The sequence below is a fragment of the Littorina saxatilis genome, linkage group LG16, assembly GCF_037325665.1.
Source record: "Littorina saxatilis isolate snail1 linkage group LG16, US_GU_Lsax_2.0, whole genome shotgun sequence".
Taxonomy (NCBI): Eukaryota; Metazoa; Mollusca; class Gastropoda; order Littorinimorpha; family Littorinidae; genus Littorina; species Littorina saxatilis.
In genome coordinates this window covers 41,874,162-41,900,856 of record NC_090260.1, presented here as the reverse complement: position 1 = coordinate 41,900,856, position 26,695 = coordinate 41,874,162, and the positions used below count along the sequence as shown (strand labels likewise).

The 26,695-nt window shown below is 42.2% G+C and overlaps 1 protein-coding gene across 1 annotated transcript; it reads right to left on the bottom strand.

Annotated features, from left to right (window-relative positions):
- Positions 1-8,702: 8,702 nt before the first annotated feature.
- LOC138950115 (scavenger receptor class F member 1-like) lies at positions 8,703-21,496 on the bottom strand. The gene is made up of 8 exons (XM_070321871.1): positions 21,374-21,496; positions 19,213-19,354; positions 18,359-18,498; positions 17,756-17,893; positions 14,579-14,716; positions 13,238-13,342; positions 11,739-11,800; positions 8,703-9,362 (listed from the first exon to the last, which is right to left on the bottom strand). The coding sequence occupies exons 1-5, from the start codon at positions 21,462-21,464 to the stop codon at positions 14,661-14,663; spliced, it is 567 nt and encodes a 188-aa protein (XP_070177972.1). The 5' UTR covers positions 21,465-21,496; the 3' UTR covers positions 8,703-9,362; positions 11,739-11,800; positions 13,238-13,342; positions 14,579-14,660.
- Positions 21,497-26,695: the final 5,199 nt, after the last annotated feature.

Genomic DNA, 26,695 nt, shown 5'->3' with positions numbered 1-26,695 from the left:
AGTCGGTCAAGTAGCCAATCAATTCTGACGTTTGTGTGGAATAAAATGACTTGATTGATATTGAAACAAGAGGCGAAGCCATCAAGGCTCACGTAAGAAATCGACAAACAGTAACACAAACTCAATCACACACACACACACACACACACACACACACACACACACACACACACACACACACACGGCACACACACACAGAAAGAGCATAGGTGAAACTGTGCAAGAAAGCGAGACACTAGATCTAGATCTGTCTGTCTGCATGTAGCCTACTTACAAGGACACGACTGCCAACTAGTCTCGGCGCGCTCAAAATAATAATGACCGAGACTGTCAGTACTTCCTTCGCGTGACGTCTAACCCTCTTACGTCATAATGTGACGTCAATGTAATGTGACGTCTTCAAATGTTAGAGTTTCTACCACAGACATACACACGCACAGACGCACGCACGCACGCACGCACAGACAGACAAAGTTACGATCGCATAGGCTACACTTACGTGAGCCAAAAATGACGCCATAGTTTTAAGATGGCTGTGTCAAATCGTACTATTGTTGTCTGATGATTGGCCTGTTTAATCCTTGTAGTTATTATCACATATTCCTTTGACAAAGACTCTTCTCAGCTGTAAACTGTGAATATTTTGTGCCCCTCTGGCAAAGGCCCCCCCCCCCCCCCCCCCCCCCCCCCCGAATAAAGAATTATGTAGGGTGAAAAACAAGACTTTTAATTTTTATTTTTTACAGGTGAAAGATAAGAAAAAGAATTAGTGTCTGCATTGTAACATGTGAAAGGGAGATAATGTTCCAATAACGGCAATTCTTGCAGATTCTGTCTTGCCTTCTTTATAGACCAGTGAAGTGAGGACAGAGGTCAACATATGATCAGAGGTCAACATATGATGAGGGTTTTGTCAGGATTGGGGCCAATCCTTAATGCTGACCTACTTTCATAGCAATATGGTTTTGCTGACTAAATGATAGCTTCATTCACAATTATCAGTGGAAAGTCGGTCAACTATAATGTTACCTGCTTCAGGTTGTTTTGCTCACTGATTTTTCTTGTTCCTTACGTTTATTGATGGATGACAGTGCTAACACACCTGGCTTTTTTCCACAATGATTTTGGTACGCTTGTTGGTACGACAAACACCACTGGTACTGCAATTCAGAGAGCTTTCCTATAAGATACCGCTAATATGATTAAGTAACAACAAAAATTCTGGTTATACCAGTGATTTTTTATAACGAGTTTTGAAGAGTTAATAATAATATCACCTACCTTACTAATTGTAAAACTATTTTTATAAAATATCAAACCATGTACACCATAAATGAAACTGATATATACATATAAAGAAAGAAATATTAATATTGTCATACTTTTTACTTGCTAAATAACTCTCTTCAGCTTTTTCACCTAGCATCAAGGTAACAGGTTAAAAAAAAAAGGGGGTAGCCTTGTATCTGTTGTAAATGGAATGGACAGGAGTTTTCACAGGCTGATTGGTAGTGGGTGAAATATGATGTATAAAGCTGTCGTGTTTTGTTATTGAGTGGGACAAGGTGTCAACTGCTGCTTGTTATACCCTGATTCTTGATCACCTAGGTTTGGAGCAAGGCTGTGGTAGATAAAGAAGAGAATCACCAGGGTGCAGCTAAGGGAGAGAATCACCAGGGTGCAGCTAAGGGAGAGAATCACCAGGGTGCAGCTAAGGGAGAGAATCACCAGGGTGCAGCTAAGGGAGAGAATCACCAGGGTGCAGCTAAGGGAGAGAATCACCAGGGTGCAGATAAGGGAGAGAATCACCAGGGTGCAGCTAAGGGAGAGAATCACCAGGGTGCAGCTAAGGGAGAGAATCACCAGGGTGCAGCTAAGGGAGAGAATCACCAGGGTGCAGCTAAGGGAGAGAATCACCAGGGTGCAGCTAAGGGAGAGAATCACCAGGGTGCAGCTAAGGGAGAGAATCACCAGGGTGCAGCTAAGGGAGAGAATCACCAGGGTGGAGCTTGTTTGGCTGCTATGCTAACTTGGTGTTTCTGTCCCCAGAACTAGTGTCTATTTGGAACATGACGTGGTTATATGCTAGGATTGTTTAGCTGTTACCTGACATGACGTGGTTATATGCTAGGATTGTTTAGCTGTTACCTGACATGACGTGGCTATATGCTAGGATTGTTTAGCTGTTACCTGACATGACGTGGCTATATGCTAGGATTGTTTAGCTGTTACCTGACATGACGTGGCTATATGCTAGGATTGTTTAGCTGTTACCTGACATGACGTGGCTATATGCTAGGATTGTTTAGCTGTTACCTGACATGACGTGGCTATATGCTAGGATTGTTTAGCTGTTACCTGACATGACGTGGCTATATGCTAGGATTGTTTAGCTGTTACCTGACATGACGTGGTTATATGCTAGGATTGTTTAGCTGTTACCTGACATGACGTGGCTATATGCTAGGATTGTTTAGCTGTTACCTGACATGACGTGGCTATATGCTAGGATTGTTTAGCTGTTACCTGACATGACGTGGCTATATGCTAGGATTGTTTAGCTGTTACCTGACATGACGTGGCTATATGCTAGGATTGTTTAGCTGTTACCTGACATGACGTGGTTATGTGCTAGGATTGTTTAGCTGTTACCTGACATGACGTGGCTATATGCTAGGATTGTTTAGCTGTTACCTGACATGACGTGGCTATATGCTAGGATTGTTTAGCTGTTACCTGACATGACGTGGCTATATGCTAGGATTGTTTAGCTGTTACCTGACATGACGTGGCTATATGCTAGGATTGTTTAGCTGTTACCTGACATGACGTGGTTATATGCTAGGATTGTTTAGCTGTTACCTGACATGACGTGGCTATATGCTAGGATTGTTTAGCTGTTACCTGACATGACGTGGCTATATGCTAGGATTGTTTAGCTGTTACCTGACATGACGTGGCTATATGCTAGGATTGTTTAGCTGTTACCTGACATGACGTGGCTATATGCTAGGATTGTTTAGCTGTTACCTGACATGACGTGGTTATATGCTAGGATTGTTTAGCTGTTACCTGACATGACGTGGCTATATGCTAGGATTGTTTAGCTGTTACCTGACATGACGTGGCTATATGCTAGGATTGTTTAGCTGTTACCTGACATGACGTGGCTATATGCTAGGATTGTTTAGCTGTTACCTGACATGACGTGGCTATATGCTAGGATTGTTTAGCTGTTACCTGACATGACGTGGCTATATGCTAGGATTGTTTAGCTGTTACCTGACATGACGTGGCTATATGCTAGGATTGTTTAGCTGTTACCTGACATGACGTGGCTATATGCTAGGATTGTTTAGCTGTTACCTGACATGACGTGGTTATATGCTAGGATTGTTTAGCTGTTACCTGACATGACGTGGCTATATGCTAGGATTGTTTAGCTGTTACCTGACATGACGTGGCTATATGCTAGGATTGTTTAGCTGTTACCTGACATGACGTGGCTATATGCTAGGATTGTTTAGCTGTTACCTGACATGACGTGGCTATATGCTAGGATTGTTTAGCTGTTACCTGACATGACGTGGTTATATGCTAGGATTGTTTAGCTGTTACCTGACATGACGTGGCTATATGCTAGGATTGTTTAGCTGTTACCTGACATGACGTGGCTATATGCTAGGATTGTTTAGCTGTTACCTGACATGACGTGGCTATATGCTAGGATTGTTTAGCTGTTACCTGACATGACGTGGTTATATGCTAGGATTGTTTAGCTGTTACCTGACATGACGTCGTTATATGCTAGGATTGTTTAGCTGTTACCTGACATGACGTGGCTATATGCTAGGATTGTTTAGCTGTTACCTGACATGACGTGGCTATATGCTAGGATTGTTTAGCTGTTACCTGACATGACGTGGCTATATGCTAGGATTGTTTAGCTGTTACCTGACATGACGTGGCTATATGCTAGGATTGCTTAGCTGTTACCTGACATGACGTGGTTATATGCTAGGATTGTTTAGCTGTTACCTGACATGACGTGGCTATATGCTAGGATTGTTTAGCTGTTACCTGACATGACGTGGTTATATGCTAGGATTGTTTAGCTGTTACCTGACATGACGTGGCTATATGCTAGGATTGTTTAGCTGTTACCTGACATGACGTGGTTATATGCTAGGATTGTTTAGCTGTTACCTGACATGACGTGGCTATATGCTAGGATTGTTTAGCTGTTACCTGACATGACGTGGCTATATGCTAGGATTGTTTAGCTGTTACTAGGCTTGCAATATATCTGACAGATGTTTGTCCATTTCAAAAATGTGAAGGGTAGAGTGCAGCAGGTTGTGTCCTCTTGGGACAGTTGAATTGAAAGCACTTCAGGGGGTGACATATGTTGGAAAATTAAAGATGTTTTTATTGTTCGTAATTTTTTTCACTTCACAAAAAGTTTTCTTTTTCTTTTGCTCCAGAAGTTTTTCCTTTGCTTTCAACTTTGTGGAAAACGTCGGTACTGGGGCTAATGAGCAGAATTTGTATTCATTTTGACTTTTTTGGGGATAAAACACCAGTTTATTACTTAAGTCTTGTAAGTTCTATGAAAGTAGGAAGTACGTTTTAGTTTTGTAAGCGGTAATTTTGTTATTTCAAAAGTTGTGGCCAAATGTGTACATTGTTTGATGGTGTTTGTTTAGATGGCAAAGAGTGACAGAAAGGTTTCCCAAAGGTGTGTATATTTCTTGTGTAAATTATCTTCTTTTTCACTGGTAGAATCATGAATCTGCTGCGTGGAATTTCTGCAAATCAGGTTGGCGCATGAAATTACACTGCTTCACTCTTTCACACAAACTTCAACCTCTCTGAATTTGTGGTAAAACAGATTTCTTAATCATTTCAAATAACATTGACTGAAGTGATTCCTTCTAATTGGAGAGTGTAAGATGATGCTTGTTCCTTTTAACATGCTATTGCTTATGAAATATAAAGCACCCCTGACTGGCTTATTGTCAATCAAACAATGTATGGTGTGTGTAAACACACATCTACAGTCGACTCCGGATATTACGTCACCCCTCGGGGGATGTTTTTGAGCGACGTTATACGCGGTGACGCTGTATCCGGTTCATCGGTTATAACGTCACTTTTACGCGCGGGTGATGTTATATCCGGAGTCCAAGAGTTATGTCCCTTTCTAAAGTACTGACTGTTTTAATAAAACTGTGCAGAAATGGAAAGTGCATGCATTAGTGTTGTTTAAAAATTACAACAACATATTGTTGTAAGTTTTAAACTAACTTATTACAATAATCTTTAATTCACTTTCTCATACATCGACTCCGGATATTACGTCACCCCTCGGGGGATGCTTTTGAGCGACGTTATACACGGTGACGCTGTATCCGGTTCATCGGTTATAACGTCACTTTTACGGGGGGTGATGTTATATCCGGAGTCCAAGAGTTATGTCCCTTTCTAAAGTACTGACTGTTTTAATAAAACTGTGCAGAAATGGAAAGTGCAACATTAGTGTTGTTTAAAAATCACAACAACATATTGTTGTAAGTTTTAAACTAACTTATTACAATAATCTTTAATTCACTTCCTCATATATAGAATTGTGGACTATTCTCTTCTTTGCGTATTTCCAAAACCTGGCTACACCATGAATACAAAATTGTATACACAAAATGTTCCCCGAAATTCGGCAATCGTATCAACGTACAGTATTGTAGGCTACATGCTGATTCTGAGACAGATTGCTAGTGTTGGAGTGTCAAGCTCCGTCTGGTTCCATCGACAATCTCAGTCTTTAATTATAGTGTCCGACGTTATTAGCTTTAAGGACACACACACACTGACACACACATGGCAGTCGTTCATTCATATTCTGCTAGATCTTGACCTGTCCTTGATGTCCGAAGAAATAAAAATGACGAGAACTTCATGGGTCCTTATACGTAATTACTGTCTATTTGACTTATATTATTATTATTAACGAAGAAGTTTCTCGTCAACAGCAAAGTGGCTGCCCACCTTTACGCACAATCGTTCTGGTAGTAACAACTTTGGGTTTATAGTTACCCCCTTTCCCCCATCCACCGTCTCCACCACATCTAGTGAGCGGGACGTTATACTCGTTAGAGTACTACTGTATTATTATTATCATTATAAAGTCACTTGATATAACGTACGTCCATGGCTTTCCAAGTAGAGTCATAATAGTGCTTTAAGAGTGCAGTATCACTTTTCTCAATTTGTCGGTTCACTGCACTTGGTGTTTACCTTTACAATTTAGCCTGAGCGACCTACTCAGCCTGTCGACAACGACCAGTTGAAAGTGAAGCTCAGCCTCCTCGTCGTGGGCAGTTGTAGTCAGTATACTACGGACCAAAAAACAAACAAACGTCGTAGTCTGTTCTCATCCTCTCGACCTTCTCCTACCGTCATTTCAATAATCGATTTTTTTTTTATAATTATGCGTGATTGAAAAACAGAAGTATACAGATCCATTCGCACGCGCTAGCGCAGGAGTAACCATGTATGCTCGATATAAAACTTTTTAAATTTTTTTTTTATCAAAAACCAAGACAGAAACTTACAAAACGAATGAAATGCAACATTTTTCTTTTAATTAAAAACCTAGAACACTGAGGAACCTAAGTAAGGAACTCACAAAGCGAAATGAAATGAAACATTTTTCTTTTGATTAAAAACCTCGAACAGGAACTCACAAAACGCATGCAGCAAAAATGATTATGCCTTGAACCTAGTTTTCCTTGGGCCTCTAACAACGGGAAAACGGAAAAACTTAAACTTGTGACACGTGTAGGTTAAATGAACATGCCTTGACAGTCGTTCACCATGCAAACTGCTGCATATGGGGATTGATATGACGTTATAACCGACATGGATGAGTGACGTTATAACTGGGTGACGTTATATCCGGTGACGTTATATCCGAGGTTAAAATAGTCTTGGAAAGAAGGAATTGAGCCGGGACCGGTGTTTGGGTGACGATATAACGGGGTGACGTTATATCCGGCGACGTTATAAACGAAGTAGACTGTATCTGTTATGACGATGGAGGGCTTATTATACACATTATTATAGACATTATTATACACACTTCTCGTGCTTGCGTCTACCAGTGTGCTGCAGTGTTTCACACACGACTCATTGTAAAGAACAATCTTGGCATATCATTCGTATAGATACCTGCTCTATAATAATGACTATAGTGTATTGTTATAATGATAATTATCAACTATGTCAAATACAACTTGTGCTACAAATACAATGATCATTAAAAAAAAAGGTATGAATAACAGTGTGTGTTCTGTGCTTTTTATCTGTGTATGTCTCTTTCTGTCACACACACACACACACAACCACACACACACAACCACCCACACACACAACCACACAACCACACACACACACAACCACACACACAACCATACACACACACACCACACACACACACTCACAACCACACACACACACACACACACCACACACACACACACCACACACACACAACCACACACACACAAACCACACACACACAACCACACACACACAACCACACACTCACAACCACACACACACTCACAACCACACACCAACCACACACATACACACACACACCACACACACACACACACACACACACACACCACACACACACACAACCACACACACACACACAACCACACACATACTGCAGCTAGAACACGGCACACCTACTCCAGGACTCCCCACTACAGGAGGATTCACGACACAAAGCATGGCCCGGATGAGACCCCCCCCCCCCCCCCCCACCTGCACGAGAAGCTTTAAGGCGACCTAGCCGCTTCGAAGAGGACAGCAATATAATAATAATGATAAATATAATAATGTTCTAAACCGCAAGTCTCATCAGTTGGCTCCAGGCACTCTACAATTTCTGTCTAAAACAAAGGAGCACAATGTAAGGTTCATACCAAGCTTACACATAACGAAACAACAACAACACAAAGCACACTTGGCTGACATGACCAAAGGTAAATACACAACCACACACACACACACACACACACACACACACACACACACACACACACACACACACACACACACACACACACACACACACACACACACACAGACACACACAGACACACACACACACACAGACACACACACACACACACACAGACAGACACACACACACACACACACACACAGACACACACACACACACACACAGACACACACACAACCACACACACACCCACACACACACACAGACACACACACACACACACACACAGACACACACACACACACACACACACACAACCACACACACACACACAGACACACACACACACACACACACACACATACACACACACACCCACACACACACACAGACACACACACACCCACCCACACACACACACACACACAACCACACACATACACACACACACACACAACCACACACATACACACACACACCCACCCACCCACACACACACACACAACCACACACATACACACACACACCCACACACACACACAGACACACACACACCCACCCACACACACACACACACACAACCACACACATACACACACACACACACAACCACATACACACACACACACACACACAACCACACACACACACACACAAAGCCATACCATTGAAAAAGAGACCATACTGTACATAGAAGGTGGACAGGGCAAATTAATGCAGATACGGTGTTGTGGAGAGTGTGTGTTTGTTGTGAGAGAGAGTTTGTGTGCATCCATGCATGCGTGTGTGTGTAAGAGATGGCCGATATGTCCTTCGCCGGGGGTATGCAGTGCCTTGCCCTTGGCTGGTTTACGACTGTGCAAAAGGCATTGCACTTCTAACTATTGTTTCATTAATTTCTTTAGGAAAGCACTATAGCCAATCGTCAACAGGTCGGCTTTTTGTAAGGACTCAGAACCAATGTTTTGTTTCAGCACACATTTCCCAACTTTACAATTAATTCCAAGCCCCAACAGTTGCACGAAATAACGCTTCTTTGGTAATAGTTCAGAGTCTTTTCCCCTTCTTCAACAATCAACATGCAGTGTTGACAAAGGCACTTTTCTGGTGTTTTGGTGACGTCAGACGCGTGAAAGGATATTTGTGAGTACGGTTGTCTGTCTGCATCATCGTTGGAGTAGGGGTGAAGCATGTCATAGATGATTCTGCGCCTCACGCGTCTCACGTGAATTCGTTGTATCAGAGATTTCGTAGTACACCGTGTCGTTGTGTGGATTGGGCGATGAAGGGGGTTCCGGGGATGTGTCCCCGTGAGTGCTTCCAGGATCTGTAAACGTCAAAAGGTTTACCTTGCCATACTCCTTCGTTGAACCACACAAGCAACGTAAACGACGTAAAAGTTATTATAAAACAAGAAATTCCTTCGAGGTAGGAAAAACACCCCCGTTGGTCAAAGGGAAATAACCATTCTCACTGCCACTGGACCAACTGAGAAGGTTATTTCCCTGTGACCATTAATATGTCACTCTTCATCTTAATCCACCAATAACTCCCTAACCGTGTGTTTGACTGGTCCCAATTTTTGTAAGGACCGTCTCAGGAATGTATAGAACCTGTTCACCAAGTTTGGTGACGATCGGTCCGTTCATTCTTGAGATCTATATGCGAACACAAACAAACAAACAAACAAACAAACAAACACATCGAGTGAAACCTATACACACCCCCTATACCGGGGGTGTAAAAATTCTTTATCACCTTTTTTTCTTAGTGGGTACTTAGATAGCCGAATTTTGGAAATAACGTGAGAAGGTTACGTTTTTCCTTGTGACATTACAGGCCCGTCACTACCAGCGAGGGTGTGTGTCTCAAACACGTGGACAGGAGCACGTGTGGATAGTTTGACTCACTAAAAGCAAGAGTATTCACTCTTTAACAACCAATACAAACCCGACAGAGTTATTTTCGAACATTATAAGATGTTTGATGGCTTGTTGACAGACCAGCTTTTTTGTCGGTCCGAGGGGGAGCATATTGTCTTTTGTTTCATATTTATTGACCAAGGCCGAAGGCCGCGGTCAATAGATATGAAACAAAAGTCGATATGCCCCCCCCCCCCCCCCCCCCCCGAGGACCAACAAAAACGCTGGTCTGTCAACAAACCACCAAACATCGTTTTTGTCATCATTTTGGTAGTGAAAAAATAAGTGCACAATCAACCCAGGGAGCCATGCTTTGAAACACGGGTTCCGTGCTGATAACCACACGAGTCCCCGTTTGATAACCACTGGCAATCAAAGCTGGCGTGTGAAAGCAACTTTCTGTGTTTTTGAGTTCATTAAATGTTGGGATGAATATGTCAGGTTTGAGGATGCACAGTTCTGTAGGTTCATCTCGGTATTCCACCCCCTCGGCTTTCTGTTGTAAATATTAAGCTGAGTGATCGAATGTGGAAGCTACGTTTGGTCAAAGGTCACAGAAGATTTGCGTCGTGCAGCGAAGGAAAGAATCGCGATCTTGTTTCCGACTCAGTACCTCTTTGTTTTTCATTAGACCTGTCATTCTGCTTGCTCGGCTTTGTTAGATGTTTGCATATCTTGTTGGTATTTTCTTTGCTTTTATTATTGTTTTTTCTTATTTGTGCTTCGTTTATCCGTCTTGTGCACGGGTTAAAATGTGTGTGTCAGGGGTCGTTTTACTTGAACTTGACGTTCGTGTTTCTCCGAACGTCTGTGTATCGAAACACAGATACACGCACTCCATGACTCTGTAAGAAGACAAAACATATCGCTAGGTTTCATTTGTTTTTGATGAATGTATGACCTTTCATGAAGTAGTTTTGTTTTTTGTTTACTTTTGCCAGTTTGCCAGTGTTTTTGGATCTTTGCAAAGCAGTGTCGTGTCGTGTCGTCTGGGGAAACACCAATGAAAAGAGCCGAATAATCCCCGAGCGTTTCTATTCGGTTTGCTTTTGATTATTCAGGTATAACCTGCTTCCTGCAACTATGGTAACCGGGGATTTATTGCATGGGGAACACGAGATTTATTTCCCGGGTGCTTGACAGCTTGTGAATGAAAACTCGTGAAAATGATGACAACTTCTTTTGTGTATGTGACAGGGAGACTACCGTCGCCCTTCACAGCAGACTCTGCAGAGTTGTTCGCCTTAGAAGTTGCGAGCTATTTATAGCTCGCAAGGCAACACCTGTGGATTGTAGAGTTCTGTTTGTGATGGGGTCTGGCGGCTTTTGTCTCTCTGTATGTTCATGGATTCCTTTGCGAATGCATAACAGTTTTTATAGGGCTTAGAAATAAGCTCTAAAATTCTCAATCCTGTTTGATTGGACTTCGCCTCCAAAGGTGATTGTGGTGTTTCGGCACTCGGTTACGTGACATTTATATATTCCTAAATGATGAAAGATCCGTAATTCATACACCTGGCATTTCTTTTTCACTGGAACGATCAGCTTGAACTGCAGTTATTACAAATGCAACGCTGATGAAACTAAAACTGAAATAATCAAATCTCATGATTAGGCCGTCAACTAATTCACAAAATATTCTTTAAAAAAAAGTATTGTCATGGCTATAAGAACTAAAGTCGACAAAATCGTGTAGGCTGGATAAGACATGCTGGATCAGTTGATTTTCTCTGAACGGGAATCTAACATTTTGCATTCAGCGCCAACATGGAATAAGATACCTGTAACGGTGACCGTTGTGTCACATTTCGCTGCGGGTCTTCCTCTAGAGCGGCAATACCAGCTGAAACAGAACATGCACTGTTATTGAATTAAAGCCCCAGTCCGTCTCAAATGGTTTACAGACAGATTTAAATCTTCTCATGAAAAAAGCAGTTCTAACCTTATCGAACACACTTGCAATGGCATTTAATAGCTAATAGCATTAAATGACACAGTTCGTTGAATAGCTATACATTTAGCTCGCGTAAACCACACACCTGTTTTCTTGGTTTATCTAACCCCTGAGCCATCGTGAACCCGTGTGATCCACTTTCCTTTTTTTCTCTCACAATTTCGTAGTCAGTTTGTGATTTCAATGCGACTCGCTGTATCTGCAATAGCACGTTATTGTTTACCTCTGAATCTAAAACGCAACAAACGGCTGCGCAGAACATTCGTCGGCTACGAGAACCACGTTTTATTGGGACACACTTCCGGGCTATCATTTTTTAAACTTTCAAAACTTCGAGTTGTACTGATCTTGTCTTGGTGAAAAAAGAATTCTCTATGATTTAAGAATGTTTTTGTAACAAGCTGTCAATTTATTATTTAGATTTAAAAGTTAGGTCTTGCACCAGAACGCGCTGACTGTGCCTCTAAGAGAAAGTGCGGCTAAGATTTGTGTAATGTCTACCTGTATTTCATCAAAGACAGAAGTATTTAAAGTGTCAGTGAGTGTATGAAAGTGCTTTCTTTCTTTCTTTATTTGGTGTTTAACGTCGTTTTCAACCACGAAGGTTATATCGCGACGGGGAAAGGGGGGGCAGATGGGATAGAGCCACTTGTTAATTGTTTCTTGTTCACAAAAGCACTAACCAAAAAATTGCTCCAGGGGCTTGCAACGTAGTACAATATATTACCTTACTGGGAGAATGCAAGTTTCCAGTACAAAGGACTTAACACTTCTTACATACTGCTTGACTAAAATCTTTACAAACATTGACTATATTCTATACAAGAAACACTTAACAAGGGTAAAAGGAGAAACAGAATCCGTTAGTCGCCTCTTACGACATGCTGGGGAGCATCGGGTAAATTCTTCCCCCTAACCCGCGGGGGGTGTATGAAAGTGCTTGTCCATGTGATTCTTTATTTTTCTGAATCTTCATCGTGCGTGCGTGCGTGCGTGCGTGCGTGTTTGTGTGTGAGTGTGTGTGTGTGTGTGTGTGTGTGTGTGTGTGTGTTTGTTTGTGTTTGTGTGTCTGTGTACGTGTTTTTATTTGTTTGTGTGTGTGTGTGTGTGTGTGTGTGTGTGTGTGTGTGAGTGTGTGTTTGTTTGTGTGTGTTTGTGGGTCTGTGTACGTGTTTTATTTGTGTGTGTGTGTGTGTGTGATTGTGTGTGTGATTGTGTGTGTGTGCGTGTGTGCGTGCGTGCGTGTGTGTGTGTGTGTGTGTGTGTGTGTGTGTGTGTGTGTGTGTGCGCGTGTGTGTGTGTGTGTGTGTGTGTGCGTGATCTCACCAAACAACACCAACAACACCAATGACCAAGACGACAGCTGCGCCGATGACAGAACCAACCACAAGACCAACCAGGCTGTCGTTGTCTTTTCATCTGCCGGCTTCACTGCACCACAAGTTTGAAACACGTTTTGTTTAAAGGGACTCATATAGCAACGTTAAAAGTATAAACACTTTTTTTTACTGTTTTGAACATACGCACCTCTAACGCTCAAAGCATTGGCACTGTCTTATGCTCTTGATGTTTTGAAACCTGTTGCATAATGTAAGCCAGGTGGAAGTTTTTATTCAAGTTTTGTTTTTACTGCCTAAAGTTACCCCTTTTTATATTTAGTCAAGTTTTGACTAAATATTTTAACATCGAGGGGGAATCGAAACGAGGGTCGTGGTGTATGTGCGTGTGTGCGTGTGTGCGTGTGTGTGTGTGTGTGTGTGTGTGTGTAGAGCGATTCAGACTAAACTACTGGACCGATCTTTATGAAATTTGACATGAGAGTTTCTGGGTATGAAATCCCCGAACGTTTTTTTCATTTTTTTGATAAATGTCTTTGATGACGTCATATCCGGCTTTTCGTGAAAGTTGAGGCGGCACTGTCACGCCCTCATTTTTCAACCAAATTGGTTCAAATTTTGCTCAAGTAATCTTCGACAAAGCCCGGACTTCGGTATTGCATTTCAGCGTGGTGGCTTAAAAATTAATTAATGACTTTGGTCATTAAAAATCGGAAAATTGTAAAAAAAAAATAAAAATTTATAAAACGATCCAAATTTACGTTTATCTTATTCTCCATCATTTGCTGATTCCAAAAACATATAAATATGTTATATTCGGATTAAAAACAAGCTCTGAAAATTAAATATATACAAATTATTATCAAAATTAAATTGTCCAAATCAATTTAAAAACACTTTCATCTTATTCCTTGTCGGTTCCTGATTCCAAAAACATATAGATATGATATGTTTGGATTAAAAACACGCTCAGAAAGTTAAAACAAAGAGAGGTACAGAAAAGCGTGCTGTCGTTCTTAGCGCAAGTACTACCCCGCTCTTCTTGTCAATTTCACTGCCTTTGCCATGAGCGGTGGATTGACGATGCTACGAGTATACGGTCTTGCTGAAAAATGGCATTGCGTTCAGTTTCATTCTGTGAGTTCGACAGCTACTTGACTAAATATTGTATTTTCGCCTTACGCGACTTGTTTATATTCTCGTTTCAATGGCCAATTTAACTTTTGATGAATTATTACATTTCCTTATTGCGTGCCACTCGGAGAAATACATATGTTACGCTGGGTAATGTCAACGGCTTTGACCTTCACAAAATGAAGCGCTCTCTCACCTTGCAAGCACAACGGTCCTGCAAACCCGGACACACACCCTCCCAGACAGCGACCATCCTGATGATGACACGTGGTGTTGACCTAATAGTATCCACACCGTGTGCTGCACCCCTCTCCGTACTGTCCCGGCTGGCATTCTGACACGGTGAACACGGGTCTTTAAGGGATTGAACGCGGACCATTGGAAAGAAGTTCTTATGATTGTTACGTTTGGGCTTGTCGTAAATTAAACGTTCAAATAACCTACCATTCTTGTTGTATTTTCATTGCTAAATTGTGACCCTCCACCACGAAATGAGTCGCATGTCACCTCGCGCGGTTCTGCGCCAGGCTTGATATAAGTCCGAAGAGTGTCTGGTAACAGTGTGAGGGTCACCTTAGTCACAGGCTTATATCTCAAACATTTTTCGCTCTTTTCTAAAACGGTTTTCACCACTGGATAGAGCATAACAACCCCTTTAGGAAAATGTAAACATATGAAAATCATGCAAAGGTGACATGCGACTCATTCCGTGGTGGAGGGTCACAATTAACAAAGGAGTGCCCTTTCTTCCAAAAAGTAAAGCAGGCCCGTGATGTTTTTATCTAAAAGAAATATGGAATTGTTCTCTTCCTCAGTACGCATATTAAAAATGGAAACTTTGAAAGAAACTGGCAAAACAAGTGTTGTCCTTCTTTTATAATAATAATAATTCTCTTTATTTATATAGCGCCTTATCCGAAGTTCAAAGCGCTTTTATGCCGTGTGAGATGGAATTTTTTACACAATATATCACGCATTCACATCGACCAGCAAACCTCAAGCCTGTTAGGCGAATGTTCACCTTTATTCCAAGTCACACGGGTATTTGATGGACATTTTTATCTATGCCTATACAATTTTGCCAGGAAAGACCCCTTTGTCAATCGTGGGATCTTTAACGTGCACACCCCAATATAGTGTTTATTTCTTTTCTATGTTCTTTACATCCGACTCTACAACAGACGACAATAGACGAATTGTGAAAATGAGTCCGTCCGTGTTGTATGTGTAGTGAAAGAGTGAATACCCTTGATTTCTACTCGGACAAACATGGGAGGGGCCAATCACAATCGAGGGGTGTGTCCAAAACACGTGGACAGGAGCACGTGAGACTTTTATTGTCAGAGGAAAACGCAAGGATAATCACTCTTTCACAACATATACAAACGTACCCGACGGAGTTATTTCCGAAACTCGTCCATTGGCATACTTATGGGCTCCTAGTTTCTGTCCATGGTTCTTATTGAACTTGTCCTCGCTTTGCACTTTGCTCACGTTGATTTTGCTTGCCTTATACTAAACAACAATAGCGCTGAATGATCGTCATGGCGCTTGTGTGAAAAGCATACCATGTAGCGTGTTTAGCTGCTAAAGACTTTCTTTCTTTATTTGGTGTTTAACGTCGTTTTCAACCACGAAGGTTATATCGCGACGGGGAAAAGGGGGAGATGGGATAGAGCTACTTGTCAATTGTTTCTTGTTCACAAAAGCACTAATCAAAAATTTACTCCAGGGGCTTGCAATGTAGTACAATATATGACCTTACTGGGAGAATGCGAGTTTCCAGTACAAAGGACTTAACATTTCTTACATACTTCTTGACTAAAATCTTTACAAAAATTGACTATATTCTATACAAGAAACACTTAACAAGGGTACAAGGAGAAACAGGATCCGTTAGTCGCCTCTTACGACATGCTGGCCGGGGAGCATCAGGTAAATTCTTCCCCCTAACCCGCGGGGGGTTGCTAAAGACATTTCATGCGTATGACCTGAGAATACGAAGAGTACACCGCCAAAAAAGGATAAAGAAAAGAATGTAAAATTGTCCATCGACTCCACTTTGCAGTGGTGGTATGGATTATTGTTTTTGCTGTGGCTTTGTGCGCCCAGTCGCTGCCCTACACGCCACCAGGCGTGAAAGGCAGTAAGTAAGTAAGTTTGTGCGCCCAGCATCTATCTTTTTCTTTAGAATAGACGATTTTCGGAAGTAACTCCGTAGAGATTGTATGGGTTGTGAAAGAGTTAACTTTTCTTGCACAACTGCAGATACACAATGAAGGGACCAATCATTAGGGAGGGGTGTGCCGGAAACACGAGGAGATAACTCTCCCATGACCAATATTTAACCCAACGGAGTTATTTTCGGAATTCGTCTATTTGGGTTGGAACGTGGCGCCAGATGGTAACCGGCACGGTTGGCCTAGTGGTAAGGCGTCCGCCCCGTGATCGGGAGGTCGTGGGTTCGACTTTAAAATTGGCAATCTAGTGGCTGCTCCGCCGGGCATCTGGCATTATGGGGTTAGTGCTAGGACCGGTTGGTCCGGTGTCAGAATAATGTGACTGGGTGAGACATGTAGCCTGTACTGCGACTTCTGTCTTGTGTGTGGCGCACGTTAAATGTCAAAGCAGCACCGCCCTGATATGGCCCTTCGTGGTCGGCTGGGCGTTAAGCAAACAAACAAACAAAACCAGATGGTATAACCTATTCTGAATCCTATGACTCTCTTACTTGTTCATTCAGTTCAGTCAAAAACAATCAAACCTAGTAAATAATCCGGTTTTTTAAACTACGCTTGCTCTTTACATCTTTCTGTCTTTCTTCCTTCCTTCTCTCCTTTATTTATTTACTTATAATTATATTTTTATTTATTTATTTTTATTTACGAGGATTTATATCGCGCACGTATCTCACCACACAAGGCGACTCAAGGCGCATGTTACCTATTAATGCCGTGTGAGATGGAATTTTTTACACAATATATCACGCATTCACATCGGCCAGTAGATCGACTGCCTTTAGGCGCTGCATCCACCTTTCACGGCCTATTATTCCAGGTCACACGGGTATTTTGGTGGACATTTTTATCTACGCCTATACAATTTTGCCAGGAAAGACCCTTTTGTCAATCGTGGGATCTTTAACGTGCACACCCCAATGTAGTGTACACGAAGGGACCTCGGTTTTTCGTCTCATCCGAAAGACTAGCACTTGAACCCACCACCTAGGTTAGGAAAGGGGGGAGAAAATAGCGGCCTGACCCAGGGTCGAACACGCAACCTCTCGATTCCGAGCGCAAGTGCGTTACCACTCGGCCACCCAGTCCATATGCTTATTTAGTTATCTATGTGTTTGTTTGTGTGGTGTACTCACGTGAGTTACAAAGGTACCCCGTGTAACCAGGTTGACAGCCTGTTGTGCAGCTGCCGGTCACTGTGTCACACAGTTGTCCCCCTTTACACTGCCCACAACTCTCACTGCACCTCTCTCCGTACGTCTTGTTGTCACATGCTGTCCAGTGTGATATGCACAACAATTATGATTTTTAGTAGTCGAAGAAAATGTATGTCCATCCATCTGTATGTCGGTGTGTGTGTGTGTGTGTGTGTGTGTGTGTGTGTGTGTGTGTGTGTGTGTGTGTTTGTGAGTGTGTGTGTGTGTGTGTGTGTGTGTGTGTGTGTAACATCCCTGAAACATATACTGTCTGTTTCTGAAATGTATCTATGACATTTTATCTGTATAGAGAGTTTAATGAAAAACATCGACCAATAAAACAACCCCAAAACAGATACACTTTATTTAGCAAACCTCTCTTTGAATCAAAATAAAAACCTGCAATGAACATACACTGATATATTTCTGTATACTGTTCCTGCATAAGATTGTATGTACACTACAGTGTCAGGTTATACTTTGATGTAGGCTACATTCCTTTTTTTTCTTGTTGATTATATGACGTGTTTGTTCAATACCTACCTTCAGTACAAAGCGGAGGATAGAATCCCGGCTGACAGCTCGGACAGTGTCCAGTGACGGGGTGACACTGCTGTCCGTCTTCACACTGACCACAGGGCAGAGAGCAGCGGGACGGACCGTACTGACCATCGCCACACTCTAAAAATTATTATCTTTCATTGAATATTGGTTAAAGATGCAGTGCAGGTCACATCATTGCGGAAGCAAAATATTTGTCTTTTAGTCGCAGATTGCAATAGAAACAGGCAAAAGCTTTACACAACTATCACACACATGACTTACTACACATGATATACCTATAGTGTTGCCAGCCAAACGAATCTGTATATGCGGTTTGTAAGTTTGCATCTCCCTCCAAATAGTAATCAACATTTCCCGGGAACACGTTCTTGGACCGAAGCCGGTGTGCGCTATGCCAAAATAGACCATTATACCATTTGCTAAGTGCGCCTTGACGTAAACTACCCAACATAGCAAGCATTCTCCCTCTCGTCGAGACTAATAGACTTCCATGTAAGCTTTTTGTTTAGTAATTACTAATTAGTTCACGTGCGGGACCTGATGTGAGCCTGGCCAAGGACCACGCTGTCCTGCCCGGACAATGATGCAAATTAATTCATTCTTAAAGTTAAACAAATTGCAGTTTTCGACTCCTTGCAAGATTAATGCAACTTGGTATAATTTCAAACGGATATATGCCTGAGGCATCGCTGAAAGCCCTGGGGGCTCCGTGCACCTTGAAGTGTCAGAGACAGTCACTTTTCGTCGCCAAAAATAAATTGTGTCTCTGAAACAACTCCTGTTAAGTAGATTGCAATTAAGCGCAAATGAGTTGAATGTAAGTATACATATCTTGATTACACCGGTCTCCTTTCTTTCCACGTGGACACTCGTCACAGTGACCTGTGGTCTTGTCACACCGAGTGCTATTGTGACATGTCACAGGACAGTGAATACAGTAAGTGGCAGACTGCTTGTAATACCCGTCCTCACACTCTGCAACATGATGTAATTTATATTGTAATTCAATCAAGTTTGCGTTTTAATGAAACAGATCCTGTGATTGGTCAGAATGCCCCAACTCATTAAAAATTACCGGTCATTAATTGTCGATAACCACTCGCTAAAAAAGCCATTAACAACCTGCTGGCGAGGCGCATTGATACAGCCTAAACTAGTCTCGGTTAGCAACTTGTAGGAAATATGAAGGCCAACGAAATACTGAGACCATAAGGTATGCGAAGTGATTTCGTCGATTACGTGACGTAAGTTGAGGCATGAATTCTTCCGGACTACGTCAGTCAATTCCAAAGATCGCTTTTGTGATGCAAAGAATTTGTTTTAGAGTTTGCTGTCCAGAAACCCGTCAAAAAAGAAGGGAAAATGTGTGTGAAAGAAAACAAAACAGGAGCAGAGTGATACGATAGGAATACAGAGACATATTTCTTGGGACTTGACCCTTGCAGGTAGGTGGACTGAAAGTAGTGTGTGAACAGAACAGAACCAATTCTGTCTGTTTACAACCGCATGAAAGCAGGAAAGAGATCGTCGTCAGATTGAATTACAATAACATTAACATGCTTCCATTTGAAACTTCTCGGTCTTCATCGTGGATTGACGCCCTCCCAAAGTCTAATTGAAGCCCTCCGTCGCTTCGCTCCGTCGGGCTTCAATTACCTTTGGTCGGGCGTCAATCCCCGATGAAGACCTCGAAGTTTCAAATGGAAGCATGTTAATGTGTAATTATCCTACATACGTGAGAGATACCACTCATGAGATAATAATATCTTTAAAGCAACAGTTCAAGGGAATGAGGTCGTGTCAAACTAGTCTGGCACTGGCAGAGACCTGCTTTTCCACTGCCCGTGATGCGGTAAGTCAGCGAGACAAACGTCATTCTGGGAACACTTTTGCACTCTTGTTCTCCCTGGAAGGATTTTGATAACGAACACGTCACACTTTGCTTTGTAGAGTGAATGAAGAAGGTTTTAAGTGAATTGTTGTTATAATTAGTTGATTTATATAAATCGTACAGCGAGAAACACACGCTGTGCACTATATTTTGCTGGAAGACATTTTCTTTTCTTGAATTAAATGGTATTTGTCGTACGTATTTTTACTATTGGTCAATATTTGACTCATTGTATTGCGGTAGAGTTGGACTCGATGAGAGGTGATGGCGTATGTGTATATGTTACAGTTAATCTGTGAAACCAGGGAATACGTGTATTAACTAAACTATTTTAGGTAATACATGAATTAACTGGTTTTTTAGGCAGTTAATTCATATATTACCTAGTTAATACAGGTATTCCCTGGTTTCACAGATTAACTGTAACATATATATGTAGAGCGATATCCGGAAAACTACTGGACAGAAACTAATGAAACTTTACATGTGATTTTTTTCTAAATGATGTTTCCCACACGTATTTTTCATTATTTGTATAAATGCCTTTAAACATCTCATGTCAAATTTGAGGCGGCACTGTGGCGATATTGTTGAAATAAATTCATTGACGTTTTGGTCAAGCATGCATTGACCGTATTTCAACTTGAAAAGTCAAACAATGAATTACGAGAATTCCGTTTGAAAATTAAATTGCAAAAACAGATCAAAAGTGACGATATTGTGTTTGTTTATAAATCCAAATATACATATTTGTGCTGTGTTTAAAGTGAAAATGTGCTCAGAATTAAAAATAAAATCTGTTTTATGCAAATATACCACTGAGTCAGCGTTGTATCGGTCTAAGGGGTTCGACCAGGCATTAGCATCGGTGATTTGTCGTCCAGAGCGTTATATCTATTTAGGCGAATAGATTGATTGTATGTTTTGAATATCGCTTTACGCAACTTGGTGTTTTGCTGGGATCAGTTAGAGTCGAGAATCACAATTGCCTCAGAAGAGGGAAAAAAACGGACGATGTGTGAATGATAATTTTTGGATTTGTTCCACTTTCCCAATACCAATTTTCGTTTGATGATTGTGTGAACAGTTCTCTACATCGTTACCTGTACAGCCAGGAAACACGAGATTTGTGTCACAGGCCTGACATGCCCCTGAGTCCCGGTCACAGCGTGCACAGCCTGGGGAGCAAAACATGTTGCACAGACTTCCGTACCGTCCACTCGAGCAGGCTGAAAACAGAGAATGATAGTGGTTTCTTGACAAATCATTGGGACAGAATATTTCAGAAACGTGGAGAGGTGATATTCTTCCAACAATCTTGGAGAGAGATCATAATAGGCTCCAAGCCAGCTAGGCCCTCAGGATCCAGCTTCAGTAGGCTAGAGATATTCATTGGGGTCTACTGAACACGTTTTGACAAGTTCGCCACGAAAAAACTCATTTACACTACTACTTATGCTCCTTTGTTTAAGGGTACCCCCTCGAACGCTAAATCTATCTGTGAAAACACAACAATGCACAGCTGCAATGAATGAACAGAGAACCACTTTAGCGGGTTGCGGCAATAGCGGGTTGCGGCAATAAAGGGCCACGGCAACAACGGGCCACGGCAATAACGGGCCGCGGCAACAACGGGCCGCGGCAATAGCGAGTTGTAACCGGCCAGTACAGCACCTGCTGTTCATATGTAGCAAGCAATAATGCCAATGGCATTATAGATTCTCTATCCCTCTTATTAAAAGAATAACATTTAATGCAGAACATAGAATCAAACACGAAGGTACCGGAAGGTTCCAGAATCAAAGGGAGGTTGCTCAATTATCTGGAACTTTCTCCAGAAGGGGAGGTAACTTATTCCATAAAAAACAAGAAACAATGCTTGCAGGAATTGAATTGATGGTGACCAGGGCCGGACTAGGCTAAGAGGAGTGGGGGGGTTGCCAATGGTGGTCCAGGGGGATGTTCCCGCTGGCGGGGTCAAGGGACAGAGCCCCTTGTGGGGGTCAGGGGGCAAAGCCCCCTGAAGCTGATGGGTATAGGTCATGTTCTGAGATAGGAAAATGGTCGCTCCTTGCATGAAACGGCATAAAATAAACAATAATAAAAAATGTTTTAAATAAGTGAGGTACATGTTTAGGCTAGGGGTTGGGGGTGTTGCGCAACCCCCATAACTCCCCCCCCCCCCGGTAGTCCGGCCCTGGTGACAGTCTGAGTGGGAGCATATGTCTTCAAATGCTTATTATAACATAAAGTTTTTTAAATGTCCTTACGTTTTCAATCCACATATTTGCAAAGGAGGTAAGTCCTTTCCGCAAAAAAGTTTGATTTAAAGTTTTGTTTTTATATTTTTCTTTCATTTGTGGTTCTTTGATATCCTGCATCCCCGGGCGAAGCCGGGCCCCGACTGCTAGTATGTATACATTATATTCACTGCTTTTAACAACCAGCTAACCAGGAAATGATGAGGGGGAATGGGTGTTGGGGGGGGGGTATTGTTCCAGGGCTATTCAACCTCTGGTCTCATTGCTGCAATGCATACGTCGTTACCGGTGTTGGCGTCGATCACTGTCACATTAAACCAAATGTATGCAACACAGTGAGAAGCCAATGGAGTGAACACTATTGAGCGATTACGACGGCGCCAGACGAAATCAATAATGTCTCAAAGACCCGACAATGGGTCCCTTCATGATAATATTATCTGCATGACTTTACACGCTTCGTTTTTTTCAGCATGCACGGTAGGGCTGATTGCAGTTATACATAACAAAATCGTTAACTCCTGTTAGAAAAACGTCACCACTGCCTTTCATTGAGAAATGACCAGCCAGCGTACTTTGATTGAATTAGCCCACCATCCTGGTTTCTCAGAATCACAAGGGAGCCAGGCAACACGTCAATAGCTTTACAGGAAATCGACAGTCGACCAGGCTTGCACGCTTCCGTGAATGTTTGTTTGGTGGTGATAATGGGTCGTCTCTATGGTTTCCTCATAACAATCGTTGCCGGCTATGGACAACGTTTGTGAGGTCGGATGTTAAACCATGTGTACCACGAAGGAATAGAAAAACATAATGTATCATTGACGTGTTTGGCTACACACATGTTATTCACGTTCCTGTTGCTGCGGTATAGGATGTTCACGTTCGGGCGAGGGGGCAGGTAGACATGTCGTCAGTCGTCTGTCGTCTGCTGCATTCCCTCCTTGTTAATTACAAACTCATTACACTATAATACATAATGCAACCGAACACACACCGACACACACACACCGGCATACGCACGCAAGCACGCACGCACGCACCCACCCACACACACACACACACACACACACACACACACACACACACACACACACACACACACACACACACACACACACACGCGCGCGCGCTGATCTACTCTAACATATACGCCAGAGATGTGCACCTGGGTTTCAGTTTCTTGATTCATTGTTACCTTTCTCAGGTAATGAACCTCCACATTATTGAAAACAGCCTATATTGTGCGAGGCCAGTACAAAACATGCTGTTTATATGTAGCAAGCACATAATGCCAATGACATTAGAGATTATCTATCCCTCTTATCAAAAGAATAGCATTTAATGCAGAGCATAACATCAAACACGAAGGTACCGGAAGGTTCCAAAATCAAAGGGAGGTTGCTCAATTATCTGTAACTTTCTTCACAAAGGGAGGTAACTTATGCCATGAAAAAACAATGCTTGCAGGAATTGAATTGATGGTGACAGTCCGAGTGGGGAGCAATGTCTTCAAATGCTTATTATAACATAACGTATTTATTTTAAATGTCCTAACGTTTTCAATCCACAAATTTGCAAAGGAGGGAAGTCCTTTCCGCAAAAAGTTTGATTTATAGTTTTGTTTTCATATTTTTCTTTCATTTGTGGTTCTTTGATATCCTGCATCCCCGGGCGAAGCCGGGCCCCGACTGCTAGTATGCATAATTTAAATCCACTGTTTTTAACAACCAGCTAACCAGGAAATGATGAGGGGGAATGGGGGTTGGGGGGGGGGGGTATTGTTCCTTGGGTATTCAACCTCTGGTCTCATTGCTGCAATGCATACGTCGTTTCCGGTGTTGGCGTCGATCACTGTCACATTAAGCCAAATGTATGCAACACAGTGAGAAGCCAATGGAGTGAACACTATTGAGCGATTACGACGGCGCCAGACGAAATCAATAATGTCTCAAAGACCCGACAATGGGTCCCTTCATGATAATATTATCTGCATGACTTTACACGCCCCGTTTTTTTCAGCAAGCACATTAGAGCTTATTGCAGTAATAAATCAAAAAAATCGTTAACTCGTGGTAGAAAAACGTCACCACTGCCTTTCATTTATAAATAACCAATCAACATGCTTTGAATTGAATTAGCCCACCATCCTGGTTTCTCACAATCACGAAAGAGTCGTCATTTGCATTCAACGCCCAGACCGTATTGCCGACAATTAACGAGCGGTGCATGAGGTCGATAGCTTTGGATCACAGAGCTGACTCCTAGGCAACACGTCAATAGCTTACCAGGAAGTCGACAGAACAGTGGGGTTTTTTGTTACCTACTGCAGGTGAGGGAGGGGCTTCCGATAGGTGGCAGGGGCGCACAGGTTGGCCAGGCAGGGAGAGGAAAGGGGCGGAGCATAATTATGGTGGGGTTATTTTGAGTCTTTATAAAAGCGTATATTGGCTGAGTAAGGAGGTGGTGGGGGGGGGGGGGGGGGGGGGGGGTCCTGATGTTCTGTGACATGAATATTCAAAGCAGCCATTCACCGAGGCAACTATTGTGCTGCATGTCAAATGACGCATGCCGCGAGTTTGATGAGTAGAAATGGGGTAGATTTCTCCTGAGCCCCTACTACATCGACAACGTAAAAGACCAATTGTGACTTTTATTAATTGTTTGTTGTGTGTGTTTGTGTATGTGCGTGCGTACGTGCGTGCATGCGTGCGTGTATATATAATTGAGGTCGCCTCGGATATTGCAACCAAGCCTAATTTATCGACCAGGCCACACCCTCTTCACGCTTCAGTGAATGTTTTTTTGGGAAAATGGGTCGTCTCTATGGTTCCCTCTTAACAATCCTTGCCTGCTGTTGACAACGTTTGTGAGGCTGGATGTTACACCATGTGTACCACGAAGGAATAGAAAAACATAATGTATCATTGACGTGTTTTGCTACACAAATGTTATTCACGTTCCTGTCGCTGCGGTATAGGATGTTCACGTTCTGGGGAGGGGGGAAGATAGACATGTCTTTTGCCGTATGCTGCTTTCACTCTTTGTTAATAACTATCTCATTAAACTATAATACATATTACGACCGAGCACACACCGACACACACACACACCGACACACACACACACACACACACACACACACACACACACACACACACACACACACACACACACACACGCCACAAACGCGTGCGCTGATCTAGTCTAATGTATATGCCGGAGATGTGCACCTGGGTTTCAATTTCTCGTTTCATTTTTCCTTTCTCAGATAATGAACCTCCCCATTATTGAAACAATGCAAGGCCAGTAAATCACATGCTGTTCATGTATAGCAAGCACGTAATGCCAGGGAAGTTAGCTATTCTCTGTCCCTCTTATCATAAGAATAAATGCAGAACATAAAATCAAACACTAAGGTACCGGAAGGTTCCAGAATTAAAGGGAGGTTGCTCAATTATCTGGATCTTTCTCAAAAAGGGGAGGTAATTTATTCCATAAAAGCAATGTTTGCAGGAATTGAATTTATGGTGACAGTCTGAGTGGGGAGCAAATGTCTACAATGCTTATAAGATCATAAAGTATTTTAAATGTCCTAAAGTTTTCAATGAACACATTTGCAAGAGAGGTAACTCGTTTCCGCAAACAAAAATGATTTACAGTTTTTCTGTCATATTTGTCTTTTATTCGTGGGTCTTTGATAATTATGTTTATCCCATGACCTGCCTCTTTGTCTCTGTTAGCTGAGGAGGTGATTATTCTGAATTATCCATCGCAACCATATGAATTATCCATCACAACCGAGTCTCGATATCAACTGTCATTGGTCATTGTCTTTGATTTCAGAGTACAATTGAATAATTTATAAAGGTCATCTGCCTATTCAGAGTTTACAGATGGACTACTTTTTTCCACATACGACTGAAATATTTTATGGTGTCAAAGTCAATATCACGTATATGTACAGGCCTACATGTGTCAATATTGAGAAAATAAAGAATACTTCATACGATACGCACATTCTGCATGGATTTAAAGAGCGGAGTCGAGATATTTCGCTGGCTGAAGCGACTGCATGGTCAAAGGCATGTTCAACGAGTATCGCGAGTGGGATCAAGGGACGATACTCCCTAATTTTTACACAGACAGCCATCTACACAGAAC